Source organism: Silurus aristotelis, assembly GCF_946808225.1.
Source record: "Silurus aristotelis genome assembly, chromosome: 16".
Taxonomy (NCBI): Eukaryota; Metazoa; Chordata; class Actinopteri; order Siluriformes; family Siluridae; genus Silurus; species Silurus aristotelis.
Genome location: NC_139589.1, coordinates 11300706 through 11320029, shown reverse-complemented (window position 1 = coordinate 11320029; position 19324 = coordinate 11300706). Strand labels below are relative to the sequence as shown.

Here is a 19324-nt window from a genome sequence, read left to right as displayed (position 1 = left end):
TTTGAAGTTTCAAACTGGTGTTAAAATACGACAAACCTGTCCATTAAACCAAATCAGATTAAATGTGTGTCACTATTTTTTTAATTATTGCATGTGCATTTACAGTAAGAAGTTTATTTTTGCAAAACATAAAATAAACTGTTAGGACAGCTGAATGCACAGAGCAGGATCAGCAAGCACGCGCATAAAAAATTAATGGGAGGTGGCGTGAATTGTGCCTTCAGAGGACAATCGAAAGCAAAGGGAAAGTGCAGGAAGCAGGTCTCAGTGCTCGCAGAACTGAAATGCTAACTCAGAATGCTACTTGTAGGAAAATACTGACAGAGATCAATTTGCAGGCTGCATGGCTTTGATTGACAAAGTTTCTGTCTTTTGCATCACATGGCACTGCATGCCATCACAAAATATTTGATGAAAACAAGTACATGAGCAAGGTATAAAATCAATCCCAATATAATTACAAGTATTGATGTATCTCTACTCATAACCCCCTTGCAAATATTTTGCATTTAATTAAAAGGTAATATGTTTAGCATAAACCAATATTCTCACCGTGTAACTCTAATTGTTTCCACCTCAGCCATTATAGCGAAATGCAAATAAGAGTCCCAAATCCCCACCTAATCAAGCTGTTGTCACACAGCACTAAAGCGTCCAATCAGATTTCACCATCAGCAGCCATCTAATTATCCAAGACCTGCTTTTTGTGGCTACTACTTCCTAAATCATACTGTTGCTCCCATTCTTACTAATCCCCCTGCGCAGTCAGATGATATTTTTTTTTGCCCTGTGCTTATTGTTATGTGTGTAATCACCTTACTGTATCATCTGACCAGCAGAGAGGGGATCATTGCTGCTAATGAATGATAATTTAGACATACAGTTTACATACTGCTAAACTGAAGGTCATAATCTTTCATTAGTTACATTAGAGTCAGAATTTCATTTTTCTGAAACTAATATAAATATTCTATAAATAAAATCATTATTAATCAGAAACCAAAAGAATAGTGTGATTAAGACATTTGTGCAATACTGTAAGTGCCACAATAGTGCACGTTTTTCTAAATAATCTTCACTGCAAAGCAAAACTGACTGGATTGAACTAGAAAAAATTATTTTCAATTGCGTGTGCCACCACTAATGTATCATCTGTCGCAATTCTTTATCCAACCAAAAAGTCCAATGTCTGCTTTAGTGTTCCTAAAACAAGACAACAAGAAGACACCAGTTATCAATGACTGCCACAGGTAATTTTAGCCAACAGGGGACCGATGAAAATTGGGCTTTTGTTGGACAAAGGAGAAGAAGGAGAGGGGGAAGATGTCTACAGAGACAGCAGGGAAAGGAGAAGTGTAGGAAAGTGGAGGTTATGGTGGCCACTTTAAATGTTGGTACTACGACTGGTAAAGGGAGAGAGGTAGCTGATATGATGGAGAGGGGAAAAGTAGATATGTTGTGTCCAGTCAAGTCAAGTCAAGAGGCTTTTATTGTCATTTCTAATATACACAGTGGTACACAGTACACAGTAAAAACGAGACAACGTTTCTCCAGAACCCTGGTGCTACACTAAACAACAACAAACAAAACAACATAGAGCTACAACACAAGTTACATAAAGTGCATCGAGTGCAACCTAGTGCAAACAGTGCAGACAGACAGTGCAGACAGACGACACAAGACAAGACACAAAACCCTATATAGCGCCGACCAGTAAACCTACTGTATACTTGATTATACAGTACTGTACAAGAAAACTGTAAAAACTATACAAACTAAAAAACTATATCCCAGAATTGAGTATAAACAGAACAGTGTAGTGCAAAAAATACAGCAGCAGTCGAAGGTGCAAAAACCAGCATGTAAACAGTATAATACAATGATAATGATAAATGTGCATAAAACAGCAGTTGAGAGTGTGGTACAGTTGAGAATAATAAATAATAAATAAATGAATGGTGGTGGAATGGATTGAGATGAGTGACGAGTGTGTGTTAAGTGTTAAGTCCAGGAAAAAACTTTTACAGTTCGTTACACACATTTGAGTGCGTGTGTTTTTGTGTGTGTGAGAGTTCCGTTTCATTTCTGTGTATTAAGTAGCCTGATGGCTTGTGGAAAGAAACTGTTGCATAGTCTTGTTGTGGCGGCCCGAATGCTTCGGAACCGTTTTCCTGATGATAGGAGTGTAAAAAGTGTGTGTGAGGGGTGTGCGTGATCGTCCACAATGCTGTGTGCTTTGCGGATGCAGCGTGTAGTGTAAATGTCCATGATAGAGGGGAGAGAGATTCCGATGATCTTCTCAGCTGTCCTTACTATCCTCTGTAGGGTCTTGCGATCCGAGACGGTGCAGTTCCCAAACCAGGCAGTGATGCAGCTGCTCAGGATGCTCTCAATGGTCCCTCTGTAGAACATGGACAGGATGGGGGGAGGGAGGTGGGTTTTCCTCAGCCTTCTAAGAAAGTAGAGACACTGCTGGGCTTTCTTGGTGATGGAGCTGGTGTTAAGTGACCAGGTGAGGTTGTCTGCCAGATGAACACCAAGGAATTTGGTGCTCTTGATGATCTCCACTGAGGATCCATCAATAATCAGTGGAGATTGGTCGCTCTGTGCTCTCCTGAAGTCCACAACCATCTCTTTCGTTTTGTCCACGTTCAGAGACAGGTTGTTTGCTCCACACCAGGCAGTTAGCCATTGCACCTCTTCTCTATTTGCTGACTCGTCGTTCTTGCTGATTAGACCCACCACAGTCGTGTCATCAGCGAACTTGATGATGTGGTTCGAGCTGTGCATTGCTACACAGTCGTGAGTCAGCAGAGTGAACAGCAGTGGGCTGAGCACACAGCCCTGGGGGGCCCCAGTGCTCAGTGTGGTGGTGCTGGAGATGCTGTTCCCGATCCTGACTGACTGAGGTCTCTCAGTCAGGAAGTCCAGGATCCAGTTACAGAGGGAGGTGTTCAGGCCCAGAAGGTTTAACTTCTCGATCAGGTGCTGAGGAATGATTGTGTTGAATGCTGAGCTGAAGTCAATGAACAGCATTCGTACATACGAGTCCTTGTTATCCAGGTGGGTGAGGGCCAGATGGAGGGTTGTGGAGATAGCATCGTCCGTGGAACGGTTTGGACGATACGCAAACTGCATGGGGTCCAGGGAGGGTGGAAGCTGTGTGTTCAGGAGTCTATGTGAAAAGGGAGTAAGGCCAAGAACATTGGAAGGGGGTTTAAACTGTTCTATCATGGTGTGGATGGAAAGAGAAATGGTGTAGTGGTGATTCTTAAGGAAGCGTACAGTAAGAGTGTAGTGGAGGTGAAGAGAGTTTCTGATAGGGTTGTGAATGTGAGGCTTGAGGTTGAAGGGTGATAATCAATGTCATCAATGCAAGTGGGTTGTAAGATGGAGGAGAAGAAAAAATTCTAGAGTAAGTTAGATGAAGAGTGTACCTAGGAATGAAAGATTGATGATTGGGGCAGTCTTCAATGGGCATGTTGATGAAGGAAACAGAGGTGATGAGCAGGTATGGGTTTATGGAGAGGAATGTGGAAGGGCAGATGGTGGTAGATTTTGCTAAATGGATGGCAGTGGTAAATTATTTTCGTATTTTAAGAAGAAGGAAGATCATAGGGTGACATATAAGAGTGGAGGAAGGTGCACACAGGTGGACTATATTCTATGCAGGATATGCAACCTGCAAAAGATTGGGGACTTTAAGGTTTGGCAGAGGACTGTGTAAATACAAATCACCAGATGGTGGTTTGTATGATGGCATTGGAGGTAAAGAAGAAGAGGAGGAGAGCGAGGACTGAAAAAAAGAATAAGATGGTGAAACTAAAGGAGAAAGACTGTAGTGTAAGATATAGGTAAGAGGTCAGACAGGGGCTCAGTGATGCTGAAGAGGTGCTTGATGATAGGGCAATTATTGCAGGAGTGATAAGGAAGGTAACTAGGAAGGTACTTGGTATGGCTTCTGGATAGAGAAAGGAAGACAAAGAGAGGTGGTGGTGGTGGAATGAGAAAGTGCAGGAAAGCATAAGGAGAAAGAGGTTGTTGAAACAGAGTTGGAATCGGCAGAGAGATGAGAAAAGTAGGCTGGAGTACAAGGAGATGCAGCAGCAGGTAAAGAGGGATGTGGCAAAAGCAAATGAAAAGGCATATGAGGAGCTGTATGAGAAGTTGGACACTAAAGAAGGAGAAAATAATTTGTAGAGCTTGGCGAGGGACCGAGCTGGGAAGGATGTGCTGGAAGTTATATAAAGAGCAATAAAAGATGTAGATAGAAATGTGTTGACTAGTGAGGAGAGTGTGTTGAGAAGGTGAAGGGAGTATTTTGAGCAGCTGATATATAAGGAAAATGAGAGAGAAAGAAGGTTGGGTAATATAGAGATGGAGAAGCAGGAATTGGATAGGATTAGTAAGGGGAAAGTGAGAGCAGCAGTTAGAAGGGTTAGGAGTGGAAAGTCGGTTGGCCCAGATGACATACCAGTAGAAGCGTGGTAATGTTTAGGAGAGATGGCAGTGACGTTTTTAAATAGAGTGTTTAACAAGATTCTGGAAGGTGATAGGATGCCTGAGGAATGGAGAAGGAGTGTGCTGGTACCGGTTTGTAAGAATAACGGAGATGTGCAGACCTGAAGGACCTACAGTGGAATAAAGTTGTTTAGTCAGACCATGAAGAGTAGTGGAAGCCAGGCTAAGAGAAGAGATGACCATCTGTGAGCAACAGTATGGTTTCATGCCAAGGAAGAGCACTACATAGGCAATATTTGATTTGTGATTAAGGGTATTTACAAGAGTGAAAGGGAAAGTTTATAGGACTGTGGTAAAACCTGCTATGTTGTATAGTTTAGAGTGGCATTGAATAAAAGACCGGAGGTGGAGCTGGAGGTAGCAGAGCTGAAGATACTGAGATTTTTTTTAATTGGGAGTGATGAGGATGTACAGGATTAGAAACAAGTTTATTAGAGTGACCACAAATGTAGGAAGTTTTGGAGACAAGGTGTTGGAGGCCTGACTGAGATGGTTTGGACATGTGCAGAGAAGGGACATGGGGTATATCGGTAGAAGAATGCTGAGGATGGAGCAACTAGAAGGAGGAAAGGAGGAAGACCAAGGAAGGGGGTTTATAGATGTAGTGAAGGAAGACTTGCAGGTAGTTTGTTTGAAAGAGGCAAATGTACTGTATAGGACAGGGTAGTATGAAGACGGATGATCTGTTGCTGTGATGATCGCTAACGGGAGCAGCCGAAAGAAGACGAAGACACAAAATAATCACATACCTCATGTGACTAATCAGAGGTAGCAATGATGTCATATTTTCATATGTGGTTTAAAACACAATTTTCACATACAAGGCAGGTGTGTTTTTTAATTCTTTTACGCATTATTATTATTATTATTATTATTATTATTATTATTATTATTATTATTATTATTATTATTATTATCATTATTATTATTATTATTTTAATTGATGTCAAAAAGATTAATTAATTTTGACATGCTTTTTTATTTTATTATTATCTTATTTTTGTATGATTCAGTTTCTTTTTCTTTTCTTTTTTTTTCTTTTTCTTTGTTTTTACATGACATTTTACATAGAAATACACGTTCATGTGTTGTTTTGTGTCTGAAGTATTATTTTAATTCGAACAATTGTTTCGTGCTAGCTACCTCAATTACTAGCTTTATTTTCCGCAAAGATGTTACCTAGCAACAGTCTTCCCTTGATTTCACTTGAAATCACTTTCAAGCAAAGAAACAATCTCTCAAGTTCCTTTTTGAGTGCAATTATTGAGCCCTCATAATGCATGCAGGTCATTTTCTGAGACTTGTAGCATTATTATTTTAAAAAAATAGTGTGTGTGTGTGTGTGTGTGTGTGTGCGTGTGCGTGTGCGTGTGTGTGTGTGTGTGTGTGTGTGTGTGTGTGTGTGTCTGTGTGTGTTTGTGTGTGTGTTACAGAGCCACAGTACACAAAGGTTTGTCATTCAGCACAGCGAGACCAAGTGATACTGAGCTATGGGATATTTTCTTGGAACCCGGAAAACCAGGCATAACCCAAACTGTGTTTGTGACCTGCCAAAGGAAAAATACTATCACTGCAAAGAGGCAAGACTTCAATTTATTCTATTCTATTTTCATTGTTTTTCATTAATATCTTTTTCATCAACAGAGTTGACTGCTGGCTAAAATCCGATTTTGAAACCTGGTTTGTGCTTTATAAATTATATGTGACCAAATCTTTTGATTTGTTTTTCATGTGGAAATCTTGCTCTAAATTGTGTTTTACAAAAAATAAAAGCAACATCCCGTCACTGAATGCATTCAGTCACTTATTAATGCTTTTATTGGCAATGCAATACAAAAAATGACAAGTTTTACAATAACATAGGGGGGCAGGCATGTTTTAATTTTTCCAGACCCGATCTTTTACATGTTTTCTAATTTAAGTCTAAATATGTCTACATTGCTGCTGTAGAAACATCTCATAGTCTATTGAAATTCAACAGGTGGAATCTGGTGTAGCTCTTGCTTGATTGGAATAAAAACCTCAAACACATCAGCACTTTCTGGATAAGAGTAGACTCCTTTTTATTACGATCTGTCAGGGTTTTGCCAAAAAATAACTGTCTGATCTGGATTTATTCTGCTGTATTTCTACAAAATAGAGCTACACTATGACCGGTGCTTATTTATTGTTGTATCACATAACCTTTTTCACACACACACACACACACACACACACACACACACACACACACACACACACACACACACACACACACTGAAGGAATAAAGAAAGAATATGAACAAGTGTGATTGAATTTTAAAATGGCCCATATACCAGCCTGTAGTGAGAAAGAGGAAACCATGTCCTAAACAAATAAATCATATTCTTTAGTGACTATTAAAACCCAAATTACTGAACGAACAATGACTGACTTAAACTGCCCTAATTTGTTACGCTCATTGCTCCAGTGACTCGGTTGTTTATAAGATCCACTGGATTATTTGGACTCATGATTTGAGTGTGCAGTTAACATCATTGGAGAACTATGAATACTGAATACTGATCACTGAAAGCAGCACAGGATTTATTTTGTTTGATACTTCAGAAAAACGTGAAGCAGATCCTCATGCTCTAATTGGCACAAAAGATAAAGATGAATTGTTTAAGAATTTAAACATGCTAATGAAATTATATTCCACTGAAGAAATTGGGCGTTAGAAATTAAGTGCTCTATGGTGCTATGTCCACATGAGTTCATTAAAGATTGCAGGAAAATCTGCAGTGAATAGAGCTGGCAGTTCATTTAATCAATAAAACAAGTCTGAATGTATACTGTAATGATGACTGACTCTGTATCAGTGTATCAGATTAGGTACCACTTATTACACTGTAGGCAGCATAAAGGATTAGAATGTGCAGCTTTGTAAATCAGTGGAGTGAGAGCTCTCCTTTATTTTAAGCTCCCGCTGCCATAAGATAACTTTTCTTCAGTTGTGTGAACTGAGGAATATACTTAGAAAAGAGTAAAGTACTAATAAAAGTAAATAAAAAGGAAAAATGCTTCACATTTTTGTTTGCTGACGCTTGTTAATGCATGTTATTGAACCATCTGTTGGGGAAACCTGTTTTCCCCATGACAGCTCAGAGTCTGAGTTCTAAATGAAGACTAAGTGCTAGAGGTAAATAAGCTAAGGGCTATAAAACTATATCAGGTAAGGTTTTTATTCTGTGTCAGAAACAGCATCTTATTTATCACAATTTGTTTAGTACTTTCCTTGAATTATCTCTATCACATTAGTAATGTATAATATTCTTATTTATCATATGATATCTTTATTTAGGTTTATATGACAGGTACTGTAACCAACCCAAAGCTATTTTTTGTCTTTAGCTACCCTATTTTCTATAGTTTTATTCTGCTTATTACCCAGGAAATGTTTACAATTAATGTAAAAGTGTATACATTAAAATGCTTGAATTCCATGTTTGTTTGTTTTTTTATATCTCGTTAATTTAAAAACCTTTTTCCACTGTAAAAGGCAAAAGAAAAAGTGGATGAGTGGCTTTAGGACCCTACCACATACAAACTATCTAAATTCTTGGTATTTTTTACAGCATTACACACCTTGTTCTGACTTAGGCCCTGTACCATACTCTCTCCCCCACCTCACAGGATGACCCACTTCTCTCTAATCGTCCCGGATACATCTGTGCATTTACCCAGCACTTTTAGCATGAGATTAGAGCCAAGATCTTATTGTCTTAACCCTGATATAAGCCACAAAACAGGAAAACTGAGAGGATTCCTCAAAATACATGGTAGAGGGTGATGGGATAAAATGAAAGATGTAAAATACACCACAATACAACACTGAAAAAACAGACTATTTTTTTTTTTTTATCAATTATGGGATATGTAGAGTGCAGACTTGAATAATGTGACATATGGATACATTATGTCAATAAATGATACATAAATATACATTATATTTATAATATAATATTAAAATGACTACTCAATAAATATATATATTGTGTGTGTGTGTGTGTGTGTGTGTGTGTGTGTGTGTGTGTGTGTGTGTGTGAGAGAGAGAGCGAGAGAGAGACAGAGAGAGAGCTTGTTTTGGACATTTTATATTTTTATATATGCTTTTATAATAACCTCCACTCTTCTGTGCATATTTTCATTGGAAATCAGAGCATGGATGTGGGAATTTCCCCATTAAGAGTATTAATGAGGTCAGACACTGATGTTGGGTGAGAATTCTTGGTGACCAGTCAGTGTTCCAGTTCATCTCAAAGGTGTTTAGTGAGGCTCTGTGTAGACAACATTAGTTCTTCCATGCCTTTCTATTGACTTGCTCTTATAATAGTTTTTTTTTTCTGTACACTTAGATTATGCTGTTTATTTTGTTCCAGTTATTGTCCATGTGTGTGCTGTATAAATGTAGGCCACATTGATTATGATCATGATGTTGATGATGATGGTGTTCGGTTCTCAGGGGCCTGCTGGAGGTCCTGCAGCTGGACTTTGATGCACATGAACAGCGTGACCCAGCACAGATCCAGACAATCACGTGGCATCTGGAACGGCCTGGAAATCCGATCCGCGATGAGGGAACAATGAGGATTTACATGCTGCAGAGAGACTATGTGGGCATTGCACCCTTCATTATGGTGAGCTATCATTGTGTGGGTGTGGAAAAGAGCGATTGAGAGAAAGAAATACAACAGATGTGTATGTTTTAGTTTTGTCCTATAAACTTCATCTATGTTTCTTCACTGCATTGCAATATGCTTAAGTGGAAACTTGTACTTGCAATGTAACTGCAATAAAGCAAACTTATGTTTTTTATCTTATTTTGAAGCTCTGAAAGATGCCTTGAGCTATAAAAGTACAATAACCCACATCAATGATTCATAGCTCTTGTTAAAGCATGTGTTTGGCATTTGTTTGTGTGTGTGTGTGTGTGTGTGTGTGTGTGTGTGTGTGTGTGTGTGTGTGTGTGTGTGTGTGTGTGTGTGTGTGTGTGTGTGTGTGTCTGTCTAAATTTAACCACGAGTGTGGGAATCTCTAACAGTATTGACCTTGTGGGGGCATTTGGCTAGTCTCCATTGGAAAAATATCTTATTTAAAAGCATTTTTTTTGTACAAATATGACATTTCATTTAAAAAAGGAAAAAAAGCCAAAACTTTTGCTATATTCACACTAATTGCTCTGTGTATTTGTGCATGCTTATATCTGTATATACATATCCATGTGTCAGACTCTCTCTCTCTCTCTCTCTCTCTCTCTCTCTCTCTCTCTCTCTCTCTCTCTCTCTCTCTCTATATATATATATATATATATATATATATATGCTAAACAAATTTCATATATATAGTGAAGAAAAGAGTGCAGGCAGGGTGGAGTGGGTGGAGTGATTTGTGATAGTAGGGTATCTGCAAGAGTGAAAGGGCAAGTTTATAGGACTGTGGTGAGACCTGCAATGTTGTATGGTTTAGAGACAGTGGCATTGACTAAAAGACAGGAGGTGGAGCTGGAGGTAGCAGAGCTGAAGATGCTGAGATTTTCATTGGGAGTGTTGAGGATGGACAGGATTAGAAATTTAGAAATTCGTTTGTTAGATGGACTACACATGTAGGATCTTTTGGAGACAAAGTGTGAGAGAGGCCTAATTGAGCTGTTTTGGACATGTGCAGGGAAGGGACATAGGGTATATCGGTAGAAGAATGCTGCTGGAGCTGCCAGGCAGGAGGAAAAAATGAAGGCCAAGGAGGTTTATGGACGTGGTAAGGGAAGACATGCAGGTAGTCGGCAGATGAAGGCAGTTGTAGAGAACAGAGTGAAATGGAGACGGATGATCCGATGTGGCGACCCCTAATGGGAGCAGCCGAAAGAGGAAGAAGAAAAAGAAGACAAAATAATATAATAAAAAAAAATAAAATAAATAAAATAATAATAATAATAATAATAATAATAATAATAATAATAATAATAATAATAATATATAAACTATATTTCCAAACGTATTGGGTCACCTGGTCATAAGTACGGTATGTGATTTTTAAGCATTGCATTCCACATTTAGTCTCAATTTGCTCTTATAATTCCCTCCACTCTTTTGGGAACCTGTTTCACTAAATTTTGTGTGCTTATGGATATTTGTGTTCATCAGCCACAAGGGTATTACAAAAGGCAGGTACTGATGTAACTGAGGAGACCTGGGGTGCAATCAGAGTTTAAATTAATCCGATGATCAGTAGGGATGAGATCAGAGCTCTATAGCAGGCCACTTAAGAGGTTCCCTTTCCAAAGCATGTAATCCATGTCTTCAAGGAGCTCTCTTTGTGCAAAAGGGCATAACACAGGTTTGAGTTTCCAATTTCAAGTGAATGCACAATTTTGTTATAGCGCATCTAAAGACGTCCTGTATAATTGAGTGCTTCCAGCTTTGTCGTAAAAGTTTGGAAAAGAACCACATATAGCAGGAAAGGTCAGGCGACCCAATACTTTTGACAAAATAGTGTACCTGTATATATTGTTGCTGATGACCAGTGATTGAGCAGATTGTCTCTGATGAGGAAACAGCATGTAGTCTTTAAATTACACTGAGCATCTGCCATTAAGCATGTGGCAGGTCAATGAGTTAAATGTATGCTTGAACCCACTCATCATGTGCCACTGTCTACCTATTTTGACCTTACTACAGCTAATAATACAATGACCTGAGCACTGATGTCACAATACACACATAGGAAATTTGTTACTAATGTATATATATATATATATATAAATATATATATAAAATATATATAAAAATTAAAAAAACAATAGTCCCTGCAAAAGAAATCCTCCTAAAAAACATTCCATATCCTAAAAACTTAATTTTTATTGGTTAATAATGAATTTTAATGTGTCTGGTGGTCTGTAATAATAGCTTGGTTGTTTTAATTGGTTGCTAATGGGTTTAAATCTGTTTTTGGGTGTGACTGTACTTTAATAGATCATTGTTGTGTTTTTTAATGTTTAATATTTGTTTTGTTTTTAATAGTACACAGAAAATTCCTAATTGAAATCACATTACATAATGAAAACCTTTCCACTGTAACCTGTACATTAAATGGCAAAAAGTAAACATCCCATTGCAAAACCATGGACATTACTACTGAGTTGGTCTTCCTTTGCTTCCATAAACTCCACTTGCTACTTGCTATTACATTTAAGAAAAGGCTTATAGATAAATATGCTTTCTGAATCAAAATGATCTGACCCTGTAGTAAATTTCCTAAAATTATGTAAATTTATTGCTAAAAAACTTTCCAATAAAGATGTAATTATTTGAGAAAAAGCTCTTGAGGAATTATTAAAGACATGTGCTGATAGAAGAAATATTTTCACCTGCTGAGAACTTACTCATATTGTCCTGCTGACAAAAAAAGAATGGACAATAGTCTAGTCAGAAATAGGAATCTTTGGCAAATATGGAAAGTGGGGCACAAGGGACAGGTGCAAGCAACTAAAAAACATGGTAAAACAGAAAGCAATTGTGGATACAGTGTATAAAGTGTTAGTGACACTAGTCCAACCATTTTTATTATATACGAAAGGAATTGCATCGTAAAGGGTGGAGCCAGGGAATTGATTTCAGGCCATACAGTGACAGGACAAGACTATGAAATCCTTTAAGACATGCTTGTAAGTTTTAATTTCATACTTTACAGGACTCAAGAACAAGAACAATAGTGATGCTGCCTTAATTTGCAAGTGTAAAATGGGCGTTCATGCACTTTTCTTATGAAAAACATGTAACACAATACTAATATAAGTTATGTCTAAAAGTAATTGAAATGAAATACAAGCAGTAACTTTTTTTTGGTCAATCTCAGGTTTCATCTGGTCAAGCAGGGATTTTTTGACCGGTCATGGCCTTTTTTCACTTTGTTTTCCATTTTGTTATAGTTAAATAAAATATTACCCACTCCTCGACCCAACCTGTTCAAATAGTTCATCTGTAGAAAAAAAGTATTTTTGTTTTGTGTTCACTTCTGCCCAGAACTCGGATCTCCTTAACACAGCAGTGCTGGATGGTAAGATGGTGTCCGTGCCGGTGAAGGTGTTGGGAGTGGAGACAGATGGCTCTCTTAGCGACATTACAAACTCAACTCGCTGCTCATCCACAGATGAAGGCACTCTTAAGGTCCTACCTCATTGCTGCCCACTGCTCTGGCAATTACACTCTCCACCACACGCCACTTGTTACTGGCCTAACACTCGCACTCAGGTGACATCTCCATTACACCTGGCAGCTCTGAGAACACAGAGAGCAGGATAAGTGACAAGACCTGCTGCTACCTGGCTGCCTCTTACAGATTAGAGAGCTGAAAACTCATGCCAGTCCTCAGCCAAGCCAGAAAAAGAGAGTGAGAGAGAGAGAAAGAAAGAAAGAGAGAGAGGATATTGGGAAAATGACACAAGTGTAGCTGGGCTTTATCAAACCCAGAATACACATATGCTCTCTTTTGTGCATTTATTACCAAAAGCTGAGACCTTTATCCAGTTATTATTGAATCATTCTCCTAAGCTGCTCTTTAGCTAAGAGTTTAAAGCGATTTACAGGTTCAGGGTTAAAGATGAATTTATTCTCTACTCCTGCAGATCATTTTAGAGTCACAGAGTCAGAAATAGAGGTCACCCAACCAGGGATGATGAATCCACTGTACTTTTAACCCACACACTATACAGAGATCTTCAATAGGACACAAGTGCTGATTTTTTTTATGATTTATTTTGACTGGAGAGATGGAAAGAAAAAGTGAACCGACTTGTTAAATAATTAGATGCTCCCTAAAACCTGGAGCTGAGACCGTGAGCTAACTGCACTTATTCATTTTCTAAATGAGACATTGAAACCATACAGAGCCATTCTCACACTATTAAGGCACCTTTTACAGACACATTAGCCTAAAACTGTCACAATCTTTGTCAGCTGTGATGAGTTTCAGGCTGTATTTTTGTCTCTTCTTTTATTAGCCTGATTTCAGAAAATTACCCCCAATTTACCCAATTTCAGCGGCTTAATGGCATTTTTTTAAATCATTTTAAAACTTGCCTTTTAAGACTTGCCTTTTAAGACTTACTCAGGCATGCTTTTTTTTTTTTATAATATCTAAAAGACAGACATTTTCAGCTTTTACTTACTATATCAGCTTTTTAATAGGTTGAAAGTTCACTAAAACATTGTATGTGTTTGTTAGCATTGACTGTTAATTGTGTAAGCTTCAATCAATTATATTCATTATATATTTTATATTATTATTATATTTATTTTATATAATATTAATTATATTTTAATTTGAATAGTGATTTTAACAGTGGACATTGTCACAAAGCAGCTCTGCAGAAATAAATATATTGGGGATATATATATATATATACATTTTTTTCCCATATATGTGTATCCCTAATGAGCAAACCACAGGCAACAGCAGCAAAAAAAAAATAAAAAAATAAAATAAATAAAAAATGAGATATTAGAAAGAAACCAGAAGAAACAGTTACAGTTACATCATTACAGTTTCATCGTGAGGTCGATTTTGTTAAAGTTATCAGCTGTTCATTTAGTACTTTAGTCTATCTATGGTGAAACATCCTCAGTGGTTTCCAATAGTGTTTTACAAGATTTGCTCACTTGCTCATTCAACACGCTTTTCTCAGTTTAGTTAAAAAACTTTCTACAGGATTCAGGACAGAGCAGTGTGATGCCTACTTTCACTTTGTTGACTTTGAAACATTTTCTTACAGTCATGGTGTTATGCTTAGAATTGCTCTGCTGAAAGATAAATTCCAATCAAGTTTCAAATGTCTGGCTGATGTCTTAAGGTTTTGCTTCAGTATTTATATAGATTCCTCCTTTCTTATGTCTTTTCTTTAGTGACTCAATACCCTTTCCATCAAATTACAGCCTTGCTAATTTTTCTCCATACATGTTTCTGATCATTATCGCCAACTGTTTAGTTTGTTTCATTTTACCCTAATATCCCAGTCATACTAATGAATTTTTCTTTACACTCACACACACAGGTGTCTGAAAGTTGTGACTATGTGTATGTGAATGGAAAGGAGGCAAGAGGGAGGGTGAGGATGTTGCTAAACTTCACTTACAGCTACCTGACAACCGAGCTGGAGGTAAATGTGTGGATGCCGCGCCTTCCATTGCATATCAACATGGCGGACTCAGAGCTCAGCCAGATCAAGGGATGGAGGGTTCCCATCTCTGGTGGCAACACCAGGTTAGAAAGATCAAATTTTTTCCAATACTGAGATAAACAATAAAAGCGATTATGTCAATAGTTAACTGCAAACATCCCATTTAATGCACAGAGCATCATCCCTCTTAGGTGTCAAATTTTTTTTAACTATAGGCTTAACAGTACCACCCCCAAGCATGCTTTCAGTTTTCTTAAAAAAAATCTCTCATTTAGGGTTTCATTAGGATCTGAAAGTGACTTAATAATTCCTACTAATATTAAGCTTTCAGTTAGTTGCCCCCTAAGTTAATTTTACTATTAAGTTAATTTACTAATGTTTACCATTTTGTTGGTCTTTGGCTATAATTGTGCTTAAGCAATAATAAAACACACAATAAAAAACTTCAGGGTTAAAAAACCTTTGATTGTCAGGAAGTATTTAAGTTTTTATTACAAGTAATACAAATGTAATTAATTTGCTGTCATGCCAAACTATGCAAAGACATATACATATAGTTTACTTTTATCTCTTGTCTTATTCGTTTCATTTTTATTATTAATAAATAACCCCATAAGACTTTCTGTCACAATCCAAATGTTTTATTTAATAAATCATTATTCTTTCCAAAATTGAACCACTTAATTCAAGCACTTACTATTTTTCCCCTGGAGTCCACCAGAGAGTGCTGCTTGGTTTACTTTTATTGACTCACCTTTATAAGGTAATACTCTTTTAGAATAGTTTGATTTGGCACATGTTTTTATGCATGATGCCCTTCCTAATGCAACCCTCCCCATTTATCTGGGCTTGGGACTGGCACTAAAAGTGGTTGGGGTTGGTTCGCTGACCGGGGTTCGAGCTCGGGCCGCAGCAGTTAGAGCGCCGCATCCTAACCACTAGACCACCAGGGGACCAAATAGTTCTTACTACTTTTAAATATTTTCTCCAAATACTAATTATTGTCTATTCATGTACCTTTTATGTCTAATGTATCATTCTAAAATGGAAACCCCAGAATTACAGGTGAAACACAAACATAACAGGTAAAAAAAGATTCAATGGTTCAATTTACTGTAGTATTCTTTACTTATGTGTAGCGCAGAAAAGAAGAGAAAAGAGGAGAGCTAAAAGTTGATTGTATTGAATCCATTCTCTTCCCATCTCTAAGGCCGAGTTGGGATCGCGAGGAGGAAAATGAGAAGGGCACAGGCTGTTTGATGCAGTATCAGCATAGCCAGATCCAAGTACTCACAGCTTTCACTGCAGAGGTGTTGGACTCAAGCACTTCCTCTCCTGAGCACTTCCTGGGTCCTGAGTGGCTGGTGGATGTGACTCAGCTTGTCCGATACTCTCTGAAGGTTGTGGACACAACAATTGCTCAGCTAAACAGAGAAACTGTGCTTAGCGGTAGAGCTCCTGGAATCACCACTGTCCAGGTCCAACCTTTTTTTTATTCATTTATCTAGTGTATATTACAGAAATTAAGCTCTTAGGATTCCAAATGAAAGAATTCCACAAAATGACTATTTAAACCGTTACAATGTAGATTCAATAGATTAAAATACCAAAAAAAAAAAAAGTTAACTTGTGAAACATGAATCTGATGTTCAAGGTTTGTATTTTTTCTCTATCAGGTGATGTCCCCCATGTCTGACCTGGTCTTGGGGGAAAGGATGGTGCAAGTGCTGAACGATAGAGTGAGCATCACAGATCTTAGTGTGCAGCTCGTGTCAGGCCTTTCACTGTCACTGCATTCCAATCCAGGCAGCAACAAGACCATCATGGCCATAGCCACCACTGAGGAGACCATGCAAAACCCCAAACAGGTCATCATCAAGTGGTAGAGAAATGAGCTGCTGTTTTTCTTCTTGCATGTTTAGCAAAACTATGGTGGCCGAGAAGTGCAAAACACATTAACAAATCCGAAAACAAAATAACAAATGCAAAAAAAAATTAACAAATTCAAAAACACAACGACAAGTCAGACAAACCGGAAAAGGTAGGTAGTTTGTGAATGGAAACTTACCGATCATTGGCCGAAACACCTGTCATTCACCTGTAAATCTTGAATGATCTGTAAGTTTCATATAGCTATATAACTATAGCTACATTTTCCGGTTTGTCATTCAAGATATACAGGTGAATGACAGGTGTCTAGTCCAATGTTTCCATTCACAAACTATACCTACCTTTTCCGGTTTGTTTGACTTGTCGTTGTGTTTACGGATTTGTTATTTTGGTTTAGAATTTGCTATTTTGGTTTTGGATTTGTTAATGTTTTCTAATTTGTTCATTTGTTTTCGGATTTGTTATTTTGTTTTCGGATTTGTTAATGTGTTTTGCACTGCTCGGCCACCGTACAAAACAGTTAGAGAATGTAAAAAAAAAAAAAAAGGGTTTTTTTTAAAGATTAATAGCATTTGCATATTACGGTACCTGATGTTATTCATTTGATTTATAGCATTAGATACTCTTAAGTTCCTTTAGATGTTAGGTAGTCCAGCATCCACACATTTATGTTTGTTTAACCCAAAAAACATTAGGCTATTACCTCTCAGCAAGAGGCTTCATCCAATAAGCTGGTGGTGTATCTCCACATTATATGCATAATATAAGACAGCTTGTGGAGGTGATTGTTCAACCGGCAGATGTAAAGTGTTTGCTTGACATCTCGTTACACTGATTACTCTTCCTGCTGTCCTCTGGAGCTTAGATGGATTTAGTTGTACATAAATATGGATTCCTCTGGTTAAGTGGAGCTTGCTGCTGACACCCAGACTCAGCTAATTAGTAAACGATCGACATGTTCAAAGAGTAACTCTTTTCAAACATAAAAATGAAAAAAAATTTGGCATTGACATTTTTAGAAGCCTGTAATATAAGTTTATCTGTGTTGTATCGCAGGAGGCTGTGGTTGCATGTAAGCTGCACTTCAGTGATGGCACTCAGGCTCATCTTGACCTGTTCGATCCTAGCAGCTACAAGCTCACAGTGTCTTCGCTGGATAACAAGGTGGTGTCCGTTAAAAAAGTCCCAGGCTCTGTCATGGTGGCCAAGTCAGAGGGATGGGGCCTGCTGTTTAGAGCTGAGCTTACCATCTGTGAAGCTTGTCAGAAATCCAAACGCAAGAGCAAGCTCGCTGTTGGTGCCGGCAATGTGAGAGTCAAATTTCTTCCGTCAGGGCATAGAATAGTTGAAACTGAAGCCAAATTGAGCCTGACCCCCTTTCAAGGTCTACTCAGTAGGAATACTACTATTGGTATTGCAGAGAGAACCACAAGCGATTTCTTGGCAACGTCAGCCAAAACCAAGCTACAAGAGGCAATAGGAGGGGCTCTGTCTACCATCAGGATCAAGAGTATGACTGTTACAAAGCCTGACACTGAAAAACATCTTTTAACAATCAGTCCAGCTAAAGATATGCTTACCATCTCAGAGTTCCCATCTCAACCCAAACAGGTAGTACCTATACATGAGCAAGATTTGGTGTGGACTGTTGGTATCTTTACACATGTTGAGATCTGCATCTACTTGTTACTAGCACTCTCCTGCTTGACAATTATCATCTTCCTGATTAACTGTGGTGCTCAGAATGCAAGGTTGCATGGTAGCAAGTCACCTATGCAGTGCCATGGCCCTGATGACCACACACATCACTGGGTGAACCTAGGCATGACTGCAGAACAATCCAGTGCCACCACAAGCAACCAGGAACAAAAGGTGCCAATTACAGCTTTGAAAATGCCAAACTCTGTTTTAAAGAACCAAACAGAAAAGACTGCAACCCTAGGGAGAAGGTGCAGCACTCTGCCTTTGAGAACAAATTCTGTGACACACAAGTCAGCTGGTCCACTGGCAAAGCCAACACGGAATGAGCCACTACACTCTCCAACCAGCAAGAGGAACCAGGTCCAGTTCACCACCTTTACCACACTTGACATCAAGCACTTGGCAGCACTCAAGAGGAACTGGTTGGACTTTAGCTGGACCAACCAAGAAGCAAATCAAGCAGCCAATCAAGGAGATCTGTCAAGTTTGAATGGGACATCTTATCAAAGTTTTAAGCATCCTGAGCCTGAAGGTCTTTCTGAAATCCCATTGCCAGTGGTAAAACCAGTGGTACAGGGGAAATAAGCATTTTATATATATATATATATATATATATATATATATATATATATATATATATATATATATATATATATATATATATATATATATATATATATATATACAGTACAGACCAAAAGTTTGGACACACCAGCTCATTCAAAGAGTTTTCTGTATTTTCATGACTATGAAAATTGTAGAGTCACACTGAAGGCATCAAAACTATGAATTAACACATGTGGAATTATATATGGAATTATATACATAACAAAAAAGTGTGAAACAACTGAAAAATGTCATATTCTAGGTTTTTTAAAGTAGCCACCTTTTGCTTTGATTACTGCTTTGCACACTCTTGGCATTCTCTTGATGAGCTTCAAAAGGTAGTCACCTGAAATGGTCTTCCAACAGTCTTGAAGGAGTTCCCAGAGAGATGTTTGGCACTTGTTGGCCCTTTT

General features: G+C 38.1%; 1 protein-coding gene across 1 annotated transcript in view; it reads left to right on the top strand.

Annotated features, from left to right (window-relative positions):
- LOC310739480 (transmembrane protein 132D) overlaps positions 1 to 18890 on the top strand; it is a gene marked incomplete at its 3' end in the record, with an annotated part of 40051 nt that extends 21161 nt beyond the window's left edge. The window contains exons 3-9 of the mRNA XM_083565404.1: positions 5955 to 6101; positions 9006 to 9180; positions 12562 to 12705; positions 14589 to 14797; positions 15925 to 16192; positions 16391 to 16582; positions 17661 to 18890. Of these exons, the coding sequence (XP_083421530.1) occupies positions 5955 to 6101; positions 9006 to 9180; positions 12562 to 12705; positions 14589 to 14797; positions 15925 to 16192; positions 16391 to 16582; positions 17661 to 18890 (2365 nt within the window). The remainder of the gene's footprint in view (positions 1 to 5954; positions 6102 to 9005; positions 9181 to 12561; positions 12706 to 14588; positions 14798 to 15924; positions 16193 to 16390; positions 16583 to 17660) is intronic.
- Positions 18891 to 19324: the final 434 nt, after the last annotated feature.